Source organism: Humulus lupulus, chromosome 2 (genome assembly GCF_963169125.1).
Source record: "Humulus lupulus chromosome 2, drHumLupu1.1, whole genome shotgun sequence".
Taxonomy (NCBI): Eukaryota; Viridiplantae; Streptophyta; class Magnoliopsida; order Rosales; family Cannabaceae; genus Humulus; species Humulus lupulus.
The window spans coordinates 288,320,230-288,336,570 of record NC_084794.1 but is presented as its reverse complement, the minus strand read 5'-3'; the positions used below and the strand labels follow the sequence as shown (position 1 = coordinate 288,336,570).

The 16,341-nt window shown below is 29.9% G+C and overlaps 1 protein-coding gene across 1 annotated transcript; it reads right to left on the bottom strand.

The window, feature by feature from the left end:
• Window positions 1–463: 463 nt before the first annotated feature.
• Window positions 464–1,530, bottom strand: LOC133819689 (membrane protein PM19L). The gene is made up of 3 exons (XM_062252991.1): window positions 1,228–1,530; window positions 941–1,118; window positions 464–857 (listed from the first exon to the last, which is right to left on the bottom strand). The coding sequence occupies exons 1-3, from the start codon at window positions 1,355–1,357 to the stop codon at window positions 620–622; spliced, it is 546 nt and encodes a 181-aa protein (XP_062108975.1). The 5' UTR covers window positions 1,358–1,530; the 3' UTR covers window positions 464–619.
• Between the last annotated feature and the right edge of the window lie 14,811 nt (window positions 1,531–16,341).

Below are 16,341 nucleotides of genomic sequence, written 5' to 3'. Positions count from 1 at the left end.
ATTTTGGACACAATTTTTTTTTATACAGAAAACTAGTTAAATTTAATTTTCGACAACACTGAAATGCCCTCTATAGATATTTATAAGACAATAATATATATTATATATACTAGATTCTTCCCATTAGTTAAGGAAATTTGATCTTCTTTTGTTTTAAATTATTTTTATGTTGGGGTTTTTCTATAATCTTATCTTGTTATGTTGTTATTGTAAATTATGAAAAACTAAACACATAAATCAAAAAACATGAAGTGAAGACGCTCAATTTTTGTTGAAAATCTATAAATGTGCAGAGGATGAGCTATATATATATATATATATATATAGGGAGGGAAATTATATATATATAACTTAATAATTTCCACACATGGATAATTGTACTTAGCAACTCAGCTAGGTACTCGAATCGTTCTACTCAAAAACCACGAAATCTCTAGCTTTGAAATAAACGACATCATGAAGCTCAAGGCCAAAAGTACAACTTGAAATAATAAACGACATCGAAACACTACATGATATGCAAATTATAAGACTTCATCACACACATGAACATGATACTTAGACAATATATATATTTTATACAATATGATGATGATATATATATATATATATCTCCTGATTAAACCCTAGCGGTGCCTGTAACTGGAACACCCGTCTTGAGGTTAGGATCAGTTCCGGCTTCCCTGAGACCGTAGTCGGTGTCTCGGTAGCCTGGGCCGTACTTGCTGCTGAAAACACCGGCATGAAGCATCAACACGTATAGAAGCTCAGTGAAGCCCAAGATTATTACGAACGCTTCTAACACTCTCAGTCTCCAACCCCTGTATCCTCCTACGCTTATTTCCTTGCAAGCCAACCTGTTTAAATATATACAATTAACACAAATATATATATATATATATAAACCATGCAAGAGATTTGGTTATGTATATATATATACCCGAAGGCTAGAGCAGTGAGGGCCCAAGCAATGAGTGAGGAAGCTCCAGCTGCGGCTAGGCTGTCGTTTCTCCAAGCCCTGATGTGGTTTCCACCTGCAAATTTTGACACAATTCCCACCACAGCAGCCATTATGGAGAAGGTCAGGAAGAACATTGTTGCACCATTTCCTCCAAAATCTGAAGAAAAAAAAAATGCACTTGTATATGTTAATAATGTGCTGCTGTCTTTTAGAACAGAACTTATTATTGATGTAATAATAATATTAGGGGACCGGAGAGTGATTACTGGGGTGGTGGGTTTGGCCATTGATATAGCGATTGAGAGCCCAACTAGCAAAACCAAGAACAATGAAATACATAATCAAGTTAAGAAACAGCAATGGAGCTGCAATGTTTCTTCCGACTGTCTGAGCCATATTTGTAACTATTACTCTTTCACTACTCTTCTTCTTCTTCTTCTTCGATCTTCTGCTTCTGATGATGACTAATAATCCACTCGCTCTGTTTGACAATATGATTATATAATTTGTTGTAACGAGTAGCTCTTGAGCTTTAAATTAATTTGCGTTCTCACACAGGAGGTTATAATAATAATAATAATAAGTAGCTATGGATAAGAATGTATATATATAGATAGATAGTTTATTGTGTAAGAGCCAAAGGTTTAGATACGGATACGTGTTGATCGAATAGGGTTTGCATGTGGAGTTTTGGTTACAGGTGGCGGGACACTTGTCGATGTATCGTCCTATGAACTGTGCTTCTCTCTTGGATAAACCTCGAAGTTCAATCAGACGGTGCGTTATCTTATACTGAGGCGTGCCCCACCAGACCTAGCTATAAGGCACCACTCACGCCCATTTGGCCTCGGCGCCACTCGTACGTAAGTCGGTAGAGTTGGGAGAAATATCTATACTAGTACTAGTACTATACTAGATATATATATGCGTGGATAAGCTGGTGGTCATCCTTTTTTTTTCATTTTATTTCTACTATGTATCAAGCTTCAAATTAATAACTGGGCCACCTATTTTGTCGTTTTGTCTATTAATTGCACTTCAAATCAATAAACTGACATTTTATGTGTTATTGATTCAATAGTTTTATTTTGTCTTCTTGCGGATAGATAAAAATTAGCGAAAAGTTTGTCTCCATTATTTTTTTTTATTATATTCTTATTATTTTTATTAAGTTAGATAAATATGCTTTTACTATGTCTAACATATATTACTATGCCAGAACAATTATTTTAATAACAACCATAACATAAATAAATGCCTTTAAAAACTGTTAATATAATAAACATAAAATTAGTTTATTAATGGTGTATTATATTTTAGATAACCAGTACTAAGAGTGATAAATATATGTGTATATTTCTATTTGGATATAATTTAAAAGCTATAGAATATAACAGTTTCATTTAAATTCAAGCCTTTTTTTTTTCCTTTCATATTTTGCACTAAAAAGAATATATACGATAAACACTTAAAAAAATCAAATAACTGAACCTTTACGAAAATTAAAAATGTAAATATAGATCCTAATAAGTAAATAATAGTGTATTTATATGAATTTTTTTAGGTAGTAACATTTTCTACTTTTGGTATTTGGAATATTATAAGCCAATAATATCAATAAACTATTTGTAAAGTTGTAAATAGTTGAATTAAATATTTAGAAAAATATTAGTTTACAATTAAGTTATCTTTTCACAAAATATTAATTTATTAAACAAAGAAAAATTGTCATAAAATGAGAGAAGTGACAAAATAATAATAATAATAATAAATTTTAAATTCAATAAGTAACACAGTCAATTCAATTTCTAAGTCCAAAATAAAAAAATTATTAATTATGAATTATTTGTTTATATTATTATTTACTTTCATCACCTATAAGAATTCAAAATAAAAATATACTTATTTATTTATTCATTTTTAAATCAATTTTAATTTTATGATAATAAACAAAACGCTAGAGAAAAAGTAATAATATTAACGGGTTGCTCGTGCCTAAAGCACGAGCCATTAACTAGTATATATATATATATATTTATGGGTGGCTCGAAGAAGATTAGAGAAAAAAGAGTAGATTAATTAAGGGGCTCTAACTGCAGGTGGTGAGAAAAGCTTACTAACTTCGCTATTGTAGAGAATTTCAGACAAAAAAAATTCGATAATACGATTTTTTCAAATTTTACTATATGAATAAATGAAATACTGTGTGACAACATCTGCCCCCTATATGAAGTCTGGTCATTTCTCATCGCTAACAACTACTATAAAATTAGCATTTTATTTAGCATCTGTCCCCTATGGGAAGGACTTGTTGCTTCCATTATGTGAAAGAAAGTAGTAAGTGTTGAGTATTTACTCAAATTAATTATGATTTATATTTAGGGTTTTAATTTTGGTTAGTTATTAATTTGTAAAATGAGTGTCTTGTTTGACAAGTAGTTGTCTTGATGCCCAAATTTTGTTATAAATAAATATTTTGTGTATGTGAGAGTGTGGGCTTTTGAAGAGAGTGTGAGTGTAGGCTTTTGAGGAGAGAAGGTGAGTTAGTTTGAAGTGCTGACAGTGTTAGAGTGAGAAGCAAATGGTGTATTGAGTTTTAAGTAGAGAGATTGAGAGAGTCATAAGTATGCAAATTGAAGTTTGAAGTGAAATAAATATCTTTTTGTGGGTTTGATAATTTTACTAAACAGAGAAAATTTCTTTGCTTCTTTATTGTTTTTGTTGCACTTGAGAAGTTTGTCTTATTTCAACAAATGGCATTAGAGCCAAGGTTCAGATCTTCACCGGATATATAAAAAATGATGTCTTTCACAAAATTTAAAAATGAGTTTTTTTATGGAAAGAACAATTTTAGTATATGGCGAAGCCCAATGAAAAATGTTTTGGTGCAGCAAGGGCTCCTGAAGCCACTATAAGGAAAAAAACATGAGGGTATGGATGATGAAGAATAGGAAGAGATGCAGGCAAAAGTGGTATAAGCACTATTTGTTTAAGTTTAGCTCCTGAATTAAAGTATAGTGTGTATTGAATGAAACATGTTAATTTGAGCTATGGAAAAATTTCTAGAAATTATATATACGTCTAAATCTCTAACAAATAAGTTATATTTGAAGAAACAATTATATGAGTTAAAGATGATTGAAGGTGATGATGTTAGAGATCATATAAATAGATTTAATAAGTGCATAACTCAATTGTTAAAAACAGAGGTTAAAATTGATGAAGAATATAGCTATTATTTTGTTGGCCTCACTACCAAAATCACATTAGACGTTGGTAATTACACTCTTAGTTGGAAAGATCACTTTAACTATGGATGAGGTGTCAACTGCTCTTTTGGAGACACTGAGTATCAAGCAATAACCAAGTAATACATCTTATATTGATCAGGCTCTTGTGACAAGGTCATAATTAAATCGTGGTAGGAGTAAGTTAAGAGGAAAGTATGATGACAGAAGAAATAATCGTAGCCAATCACGCACTTGGAGAGAAGTGGAATGTTATTATTGTCACAAAAAAGGGACACATGAGACGAAATTGCAAGAATTGACTAAGCATCCTGAGGCAATGAGAAATCAAGAATGCAAAGAGACTCAAAATTCCACTAATGTTATTGGTGCAGGTTTTGAAAGTGATACTGATGTCCTTTCTGTTATAACTGATGAAAAATTTTCTAACTCTTGGATTTTAGATTCTGGTTGTTCGTTCCACATGTGCCCATATAAGGAGTGTTTTGATACTTATAAGACATATGATGGTTGTACTGTTTTGATGGATAATGATTTTAGCTCTAAAGTTGTTGGAATATGAATTGTTAAGGTGAAGATGATTGATAGTGTTGTGAGAACATTGAATGAGGTTAGACATGTTTCTAAATTGAGGAGGAGCTTAATCTTTCTGGGAGCCTTGGACACTCTAGGTTGTGACTATTTAGCAAAAGATGGTGTAATGACTATTATGAAAGGTGACTTATAGTAGTCATGAAAGGTGAAAATGAGTTGAATTTGTATAAACTAGTTGGGAAGACAATTTTTGTAGAGTCCAAGAACTTTACTTAGCTAGTTAGATAGTAGTATAATAGTAATAGTAGTAGTATTTTTATGACTGTGGATTTTGGTTCAGACCGGGATTTATTTGGACACTCGTAGTAACACTCGTAGATTTTCTAAGTTTAACCTATAGTTTAAGAATATTAATTTTAACCTAAGGTTTGATTAATATGACTGATATTGATGGTGATATTTATTATATTATAAGGTTTAGTTAGACCCAATAAGAAAGTAACACTTGTCATGTGTATGTTTAATGATAATTAAGTATTTTTGAGGAATAAGTTTATTAAGAGTAATATTTGAATATCCTAGGGTCTGTCAGCAGCTTTGAAAACATTAGAGGACTTAGTCAAGGTTGTTTACTCAATTCAAATTAAGCTGAAATTGTGCAATTTCATGTTTAAATATTCAGCGTATGCCGATATATCGCAGCTATAGGGAGCGATATATCGCAGTACGGGGATAGGAAAAACACGTAACTTCACACGATCACCTTGACGAGCCTCGGGCATGCTGGCCCAGGCGATATATCGCCTACAAGGGGCGATATATCGGTTCCCTTGGGTTAATTTTGAATGATTTTGAAAACGTTCACTTTATAATCTTTAATCTCTTGATAAGTCCAGCATCTTTCTGACCGAGTCTTCAGCCTCTACGGAACGATAATTCAAATATTTTTCACCTAAAAAGCCATTATTTTATTCAAGTTAAATGAAGATCTTTTCATTCTTGAACTCTATAAATAGGACCTAGTACCCATCCATTTATTCATTCATCAAGCTAAGTTCAGAGGCTGCAAGCTGCTAGGTTATTTTTGAGAGTGTAAACACTTGGGTTGGGGATTATAAGCTTACCAAACACTTGGGAAGTAAGGTTTATAGCACATTTCGGTTCAAGGTTTAGATCGGTCATAGAAGCATTCAAGGTATTCCAAACTCTAGTTTATTTTGGTATTGTTTTCCTTAAGTTCTTATAGTTTTCTACTCAGCACCCTAACTTTATTCTTTATTCTTGGATAGGAAATCCAAGATTTTGAACATAAGGTTTTTGGTAAGTATATTCTTGATGGTATAGTTCGTCCATTCTTTTCATTCCTTTTTCTTCAATATACTCACCCTTTCATTGATGATTTTTAGGAGTGTTCCAAAGTCCCAAACCTGTTATCATATCCCGGTACTTTTGGTAAGGAAAATAGAATAGGATATTATGTGTTATGCCATATGTTATCTTATGATTTATGTGTTATGTTAACTTATGATTTGTGTGTTATGTATATTTGTAGACTTGGGCATATGACCTGTACAACTAACAAGCCCCAATAAATTGATGGGCATATGACTTGCTTAGCTAGCAAGCCCCACAAATCTAATGGGCATATGACTTGTTTAGTTTATAGGACCCCAAGTTATAATGGCCATTATAGTATATGTGACATATGTTATGATATGTTTTAGTGTATGTTGATATGAATTTTATGTATATGTTTTATGTGTTAGATTCTCCTTGCTGGGCATTAGGCTCACTCCTTTATGTTTATATGTACAGGAAAATAGATTTGGTGACGGGAAAGGTTCTTGGAAGCTTGGGGATGTGTATTGAGGCGGAATGGAATCGAAGGACCGAGCGTTCGATTCGAGGATGAAGTCTCTTTAAATTTTATATGTATTTTTCCACACTTTATTATGTAATCCATGTTATTTAAAATTATGTTATGTTTTTCTTTTAAAACAATGAGATCTCATATCCTACTTTAAATTTTATATAGTTTAACACTTGTTTTTTTTCAAGTTTTAATGAAGTTATAATTATTTCACTTGTAAGTTTTATTAAAAATTAGTGTCTATGTATAGTAGTCATTAATGGTCCAAAGTCTAGAGTAGTTGGGTCATTACAATTTTAGGTAGAGCTGTGATGGTGGAGCCAAGTCATAAAATGTCATCATCTAGTATTGTAAAAGTGAAAGAATGCAACAAGATGGTGAAGACTCCAACTCCAGTCAAATGTTGTTTGAAGAAAAAAGACATCAACACTCATAAGAGGAGTGAGTCATTGAAGAATGTGAAGACAAGTGCTCATGTGAAATTCAATGAGAGTATGAACTCATGCATATTTACTCTTACTGATGGTTGTGATTTTAGAGAATTTGAGTCAAGGTGGAGATTGTTGAGTATTGACTCAAATTAATTATGATTTATATTTATAGAGTTTTAATTTTGGGTAATTACTAATTTATGTAAAATAAGTGTCTTGTTAGGCAAGTTGTCTTGATGCCGAAGTTTTGCAACTCTGTAAATATGTATTTTGTATATCTGAGAGTGTGGGCTTTCGAAGAGAGTGTGAGTACATGATTTTGAAGAGAGAGCGAGAGTGAGTTTAAAGTGTTGAGAGCGTGAGAGTAAGAAGCAAATGATATATTGAGTTTTGAGTAGAGAGTTTGATTGTATAATATTAAAATATTAAGTGAAATAGATTTCTCTTGGGTTTGATAATTTTACCAAATTAAGTAAATTTCTTTGCTACCTTATTGTTTCAGTTGAGTTGCGTTTGAGAAGTTGATCTTTTTTCCTAATAATATGAATATGTACTCGGAGAAATTAAAAAAAATCTTAACTTGTTTTTTGTTTTTTTCTCTCTTCTCACACATATTTGTAATTTGTTGTGTTTCTCTTTTATTATTTTGGCATAGTCTACTCTCTTTGTTCTTTTCCTCTGTCGGTCTTATTATTTTCTTTCCTTATCTACTGAAGTGGGGTGGAGAGTTTTTTTTTTTTTACCAAATACATTTTTTTTTAAGGTTCAACCTCTTGAGGAGCTCTTACTGACTAAACTTCTGGGGACAATCATATCTCTACATTTATGAAAAAGAAATGAATAATAATTCACACATTTAAAATGCACATCACACTATTAATGTCATACATTTTTAACTGTAGATAAAGTTTATTTTAGACCATCTACAAAGTGTAAATTGTGTCAAATTTACCTCAAAAAGTGAACAAATTTTATATCTGACTCAACTTTTACAATTGTGCTACACGCATAAAGTGCAAATTAATTCAAAAAATCAACCAAGTTATTTAATTTTTATTGAAAATATATAAAAAAATATATATTAAATAAATAAATAATTAAAAAGCTTTCCATAGTAGCAAAAATATAATATTTATTGTGTGTCAAATTTAATTTATATTATATTTTGTATTAAATTTAGTATAATTTTTAACATGCGCCAAATTTGACACAACTTTTACAACATCATTAAAGCTACAATCATTTTTAAGATATACTAATATATAACAATATTTCACTTTTTTAGCACTCATTAGCTATGTAAATGTTATAAGAATATAAAGTACATGGATTCAAGCTAGAAAATCCTATTACAGTTAATTCCGATACATGGAACTTATTATCTTCTTCTTTTTTATTACGTAGTACTGTGATGATGTGTTCCAATTTCTCCATATATACTACAAAGCATTTTTTGTATGTATTATATATGGTGACGAAGAGCAGTGGATAGTCTGTCCAAACTTGTCCAGCAGCATATCAACGGCTAAAAACTCATGCAATGATCATGAATTGGCCACATTATCATCATCACATATCATATGTAGACTTTACTATATATGTGAACATTCTACTTCTTCAACTTCCCTCTATCAAACTTACATATAAGTTCTCATATATATAGCAATGTATAATACAAATAACTTTATTTTTTTTTAGAAAATTTATTAATTATTTTTATTTGATTTTTATGATTATCATATAAATTTCAAATAAATAAATTAATATTATATATAAAAAAAATGGCATAAATGTATTAAAATAAAAATTATTAAACCAAAACATGGTTTATAATTTTTTTAAAAAATATATATATATAATATGATAATATTTTAGATCACAAACTATATTATTTAAGGTACAAAATATAAGAAATTTGTGTACTTTTGATAAAAAAATTTAGATTTATTACTTTTTTAATTTATTTATCTTATTTATATAACTTTAAAATTAATAATGTTAGAAAACAATAAAAGATGTTAAATTGAACACAAAATAACTATTTCAGTTATACTTGCATTTATAATATATAAAGATATATGTAGTATTATTTTCTAGAATGATCCTATCATTGGATCCTAATTATTAATGAGAGTTTTCCTTTGTTTTGTATTTTGATTCAATAATATATGGGCCTCAAAAGTTATTATTTTCTAGCTAGCTGATTGCTTTCAAGGAGAAGATAAACTGTTATATATTCTTTACAATTAAAATAGGAAAAGGAACAGATAAACACTAAAAGGGTTCTCTTTCTTTCTTCACGTTTCTGGATTTATGTTGGTGTTATTATATGTTACGTTACTATATTGAAATTTACATTCACTATTTTTCTTTTTTAAAAACGATATTTTTTTATACTTATTACATTTTTACAGTGTTGTGATGTATATGTGGTCGTAAATATATAGTTGGTGTTCAGTATATTATTGAGTGTGAGATATATTTTGGGGTGAACGTATTTTTTGAAGAAAGAAAATTTAGGAATCTTAAAAAAAATCAAAATATAAAAATAGGTACTTTTAAAAAAATCTCTATATATATGACATTAATACAAGACGTACGTTGGGCTAAGCCCGATACTCTGATTACTAGGTCAATCTAGGCCCAAACAGGATGAGAAGGCCCAAGCCCGAACATTTTAGTTAGACGTTTTGTGCTTTTCTTTAGATGTTTGGTTCTTATTTTTATCACTCGTTGAACTTAATTCATAAATTACACTTATTTACTATTTTTATTCTAAATATTTTAAATTTATATGACATGAGTCCTTAGAAAACAAATGCTATTAAAAAGTCATGTTTTTCACCAATAATCAATAATACTTTTGTCATCAAAAATTTTAGATGACAAAAAAAATTATTTTCTCCCATTTAAGAGTCATTTTTTCATGTGCTATAGTAGTCAAAAACAAATCTTAAAGTTAATTATTGGCACAAACAAAAATTATTTGACATCTTCAATATTTTATAATTTAAATATTATTCATCACATGTGAAAATTATAATTTTTTATTGAAAAGCAAACACAAATTAGTTTTGAGACTTACGTGATGTGATTTTCAATAATTGAATATTTAAATAATAGAACTATATTATTAATGAATATTGGTATGAAGCATAATGCTCCACACCACTTAATTTAGTATTGGCCTCATATATTTTAATTTAAATTAAAATATATGTGAGATTTAAAATTAAATTGCACAAATTATATCAAAGTGAATTATTGGGCACCATGGTATTTTATAGTAATATTCTTTTGTGTTTTGATAATGCGTGACAGTGAATAAGGACCATGAAAATGACTTATTTTGTTTTTATGATAATGTTACGAATTACAAATTTGTTAGTTATTTATGTTTGTGAAACTTTTTTTTCTTTTTATAGGAAAACTAATATGGTCTAAAACTGTCAATTTTTACAATATAATATTTTCTACTGTAATTATAGAGTTTATCGAATACTATAATATTACTTTGTCTATATTTGGAGGGAAAGTAAAAATATGTGTTTGGGAGGAGAGAAAAAGGGAGAAAGACAAAATTGGAGAGAAAAAAAAATTGTTGTAGAGCCCACAAAAGCTTATACTCCCGAAAATGGAGGAGAATATTTTTTTTACTAAATTACTAAACTACCCTCATTTCTAATATAAGGAAAATAATAATTTTCATATGAGAAAATTTTATTTCTATCTTGTCACCCCGAACAAGAAAGGAGAAAAATATTTTCTTTTCTTTTTTTTTTTAATTTCTTTTCTCCATCTCAAATACATTTTTAAATTATATAATTTACCCATGCTATGTCCACTTTTGAAATGAAAATAATTGTACATGATGTCTTGGGACTGCTTAAACAGTTTTTGAAGGGAACTTCCTCCTAGTAATTTCAAATATTTTAAGAGGGAAAGCCAAAAACAAAAGTTTTGGTACTCACAAAATTTGAGCTAGAAAACAAAAACAAAAACAAAAGGATTGGAGAAGTAGACAAATTGGTATGAATTGATCTTGGAGGTTACCCCACACCTTGTGGTACTAGTAACTTCTATTTATATTTTTTATTTTTCATAAAGTTCTTAGTTTTGTAATAAAATCTATATGTGTATAAAATTTGAGAATGTATAATGCTATTGTTCTTAAACTTAAATACTTGATTGTCAAAAAAAAAATCTCAAAGATTAAATTGAAAAAATGCAAAAAACTTGAAGGTATAGATGATGAAAATTATTATTTTTAATTATTTATTTGTAATGTGGATTTTATTGATTATTTATAATATTTTTAAAATAAATAAATATTTTAATAATTTTATTTGTCAAACATTTATATAAAAAATTTAAAAGAAAAATGTAAAAGAGAGTTTTCTTATCACTGTTAAAAAGTAGTGAAATATTTGTTAAGAAAATAGCGAAATCAAAGACAGAATTACATAGACATAGAGGGTGGCATTGATCCCTTCAAATTTTTAATATATATATATATATATCATGCTACTTTTTATAAATAATTTTTAATTTTTCCAAAAATCATGAATTTGGCCCATCATTTAGTATTGTTTGAGGGGGTGGTACTTTGAAGTAGTCTGAGAATGAGACTAACCCTTTGTTTGTTAAAGAAGAAAAGTGGAATGAAGGAAATAGTTTAAGAGAAGAGTGGGGAGAACTAAAAAAAGTAGGGTAGTTTGGTAAGATAGAAGATAAAGTGGAAAGTGGGGCCATGTCAAATTTTTTTACTCCAAATTAGAGAGAAAACCAAGAAGAAAATCTGTGGGCTTATGATTGACCAAAACATCCTTGAAAAAGTTAAATAATATAAAGATAAAAGTGTCAAAAAGAATTATTTGTTTCTTAATTTTAATTAAAACAATAAATAAATAAAAGAAAATTACTCTTTTCTATTTTCTTTCATTTCTTTTTTACCAAACATGTAGAAGAGAAAATACACTTACTTTTTTACCTTCACATTTTCTATCCCTTATATTTTTTTCTCTTCTTATTTTTTATCCACTCTACCAACACATGGGGTAAAAGGAATGCTTGTCAGGGAAAATCCTCTAGTTGGAAAGAAAGAGTATATATATATATATATATATATATAGAGAAAGATATAATCTAATTATTAAGTACAGGTTTGTCTTTGATGGATATGAATGTTGTACCTTCTATAGGCAAATGGAAGTTGTCCTAGGTTGTTGGATCAAATGTAACTCTCAAGGGTGACCTCAATTGTTGATCCGGCCATATGGCCACCAAAACCCAATGCAACGAGAACTACCCCAATGTTCCCCATTACCATGGGTACGTTGATGATGGAATATGTGTTTGTGGTGCCGCCGAAGAAGTAGAGTTTGCATTTGACCAACTTGAGTTGAAGCACGTGGAAGTTGAAGTTGCTGTCAAATAACTTAACGGCCATTTCAATGAGATGAAATGACATTTTGGCTGGTTAAAAGGTCGTGCAAATCATCTAGAGAAGCTGATGGATTTTATGGGGCGATATGTTGTCACCCTAAACTAGTTGATAAGCCAACTTTAGGGGCTGAGCTTCTAGTTACCACTATTCATTTTTTGTGGTTTGAGAAATGAGCTCTATCTTTAAAAATGTATTACAATTATTTCTGTTTGTTTTGAATATGTATTTTTCTTATGTTAATCAATGTTTTTTCTTGGCGAATCTTTGTTCTCTATTTTTACCTTGTTATGTTGTAGTAATATGAAAATATTAGCCTATAGAAGAATATTGTTAACCTTATTTTGTATTAGCTAACATGTTCTTCTATAGGCTAATATTTTCATATTACGACAACATAACAAAGTAAAAATACAAAATAGAGATTCGCCAAGAAAAAACAATGATTAACAGAAGATAAATACATATTCAAAATAAGCAGAAACAATTGGAATACGTTTTTAAAGATAGAGCTCATTTCTCAAACCACAAAAAACAAACAGTGGTAACTAGAAGATCAACCCCTAAAGTTGGCTTATCAACTGGTTTAGGGTGACAACATATCACCCCATAGAATCCATCAGCTTCTCTAGACGATTTGCACGACCTTTTAACCAACCAAAATGCCATTTCATCTCATTGAAATGGCAGTTAAGTTGTTTGACAACAACTTCAACTTCCTCATGCTTCAACTCAAGTTGGTCAAATGCAAACTGTACTTCTTCGGCGACACCACAAACACATATTCCATCATCAACGTACCCATGGTAATGGGGAACATTGGGGCAGTTCTCATTGCATTGGGTTTTGGTGGCCATAGATGATATTAGAACAAAAGTACCTCAGTTTGCATGGAAATGGTTAAATGTATAGATGGATGATTATGCTTGAAAATGAGTTTAACTTTTGTATTTATAGGCAAAGTCCTTGTCATGTTCCCAACAACTTGGCATGGTCTTGTCAAATCATGGCACATTTCCTAATAACAAACCTTATGCACCCATCGAAATAAAAAGTACCAAAATTAAATGTTGGGAGCATATAGTTTGGTGATACTACAATATTATTTTGAAATGATGTTTTCCAGATTTTGTGATGATTAGTTGTGCATGTAAAGTAATATATATATTTGGCCCTCAAATAATTTGTTAAACGCGAAAATAAAAATACTTAAAATGATAGAGAGTGTCACTATAAGAAATTACACACATAATAATAAAAGTTCAAACTTAAAATACCAAAAGTCTACAAACCTTGAAAAAAAAAACTAAAAATGATCATGAAGAACATAATCATAGTATCACATATATCTTCTTTTTGCCATCACTTTCCTAGAATGTTGGTCATAGTGTTCACGCTGCGCCCAAGTCTCTGCTGCTTTAACTCTTGTTTTGAAATAGCAGTCTTCAGAAGAGTGGACGAGTGTATTAAATTTCTTCCTAATTAATATTAAGTTGTATGGTTTTTCAATGTTGTAAATAAAATTTATTTAATGTTAAATTGATTTAATAAAATTTGTAATATTTTTAACATATAATAAATATGGACAGAGTTTTTGTGCTAGTTTTTTTTACTCCTTTCTCACTTTATTCCCAACGACATTGCCACAAAAAAAATGAAGATAATTCTTTTAGGCATTGCATGCTTGTCACATGGGTAATAGTTTTTTTAAAAGAAATGACGTGAATGATTTTGACAATTCACAACTCACATGAGTAAGTAGTAAAACCTTTCCTACTCGGCATGGTGAGAATGACACCATTGTCCAAGTTAAATAGTATAGAATCATAGTAATATTGATGAGATAGAAGAGGACCACTACAAGAATAACTAATATCACTAACGACACTATCACTGACGGCAAAATGTTGTTAGTAAAAGTCATAGTATCACCAACGACATTTCACTGTCATCAGTAATACTTTTTTTTTGGTTAAATAAAACATCACCAACGAAAATTGCAACAATGAGGACAATGTCGTCATTGATAAATTTATCAATGACGACATTGTCCTCATTGATGTTTTCTTCTGTTTTTGAAAATGAACCGTTAAAGAGGCGGGCTTTTTCCCTCTAAAAAGTATTGCCAACGACTTTGTCGTTAATAATGCTCTGCCACGTCGTCAGTGATGTCCAATCACCAACGACTTTGTCCTCATTGATAGTCGTTGGTGAAAATCATTAAAAATCACCTTCTTCAACCCCGAGCCCCCAGTTCCTCTTAACATATTTTTATCAGTTTTTCAGATCTAAAATCCTCCCTTATCACCTTATCACCGTCCCCTCCCTCTGCCGCCGAGCCCCCCTTATCACCATATCAAGTTCGCCGTCCCCTCCCCTCCCGTCCCCTCCGGCCTATCACCACGGCCGTCGCCTCCCTTCCCGCCTATCACCACGTCCCCTCCCCTCCCGTCCCCTCCCGTCTCCCGTGACTCGCACCACCGCCGCCATCTCCCTTTGCCGCCGTGCTCTCCCTCACCGCCGCCTTCTCCCTCTCCCGCCGTCCTCTCTTAAACCGCCGTCGTCTCCCTCTCCGTGGCATAGATCGGTACGCACCACCACCATGGCATACTAATTTTTTTTTAATTTTTTTTATGTATATATATATGTATATTTATATTTTTGTTTGATTTTACAGATATAAAGGGAGCCGACAGAGAACGGGGAATCGCCGCATAAATCACTGTTAGTATTTTTTTCTTTTATCTGTTGCAAATTATTACTGTGTTTTATTATCAATGTTAGTATTAATTTTAGTGTAGGTTTAAAAAAATCAGATGTAATTTAATTTTGTATAGTTTTGAAAAAAAAACATATTATATATGATTTTTTTTATAATTATTAATTAGTTGTTTAATTATTTCTGCATATATATATATGTAATTATTGTGTATCTTGAAATTCTGTGAATTTGTGATGTATTTAGAAATTTTTGTAGTGTTTAGTGCAGGTTTTAAAATTTTTGGATAGGTTAAAAATTAGTTGTTATGCTGCCGAAATTTTAGTAGAATTTTTAGACATTTAAAAAAAATTATGTTAATTAGATAATTTATAATAAGTTAGTAATTTGATAAAAAAATATTGAAAAGTTTAATTTTAAAAAGGATTATTATTTAAATAATTAACAATTTAAAAAATTTGATAAAATTAATTTCAGAATTAGTAATTTAAGTAAGAAAATATTATTGCATATTTTCTATAAAAAATAATATTTAATAAAAATAAATAATTAGACAATTAATTTAATAAATCATAAATAATAATTTAAATGATTTAATATTTAATTTTAACATAATAAAATTTTGTGCTCAAAAAAAGATTAATATTATTTTTTAAAATCAATAAATATATTATAAGTTTAATTATTTGAATGTTTCTTTTAGAATTATCTAAATAATATTTAAAATAAAAGTTAAAAAAAAATCATAAAATAACATAAAACACATTTTGTTCAACTTGTACATTAATCATAAAAATTGTACCTCACAAACCAATTTGATTAAAATTAATTTATTTTAAATTTTTGGTAGATGACAATCGATAAGACTTGGGTGACCATGAGAAATCGTAAGGATCCTGCTTACTGGGAAGGTCTCCAAGTCTTTATGGCACTCACGTCTAAACACAAAGATTTTGACGGAAGAATTTTCTGTCCTTGTGTTAGATGCAAGAATACCAGACTGCATCCTTTAGATACTGTGGAGGCACATATTTTTACCAAGGGTTTTGAAAGCAGTTATGAGATTCCAATTTCGTGTTTTAAATGAAATGAGCGAACTAGAATTAGCAGTATTCTATGAGATACTATCTAGTAT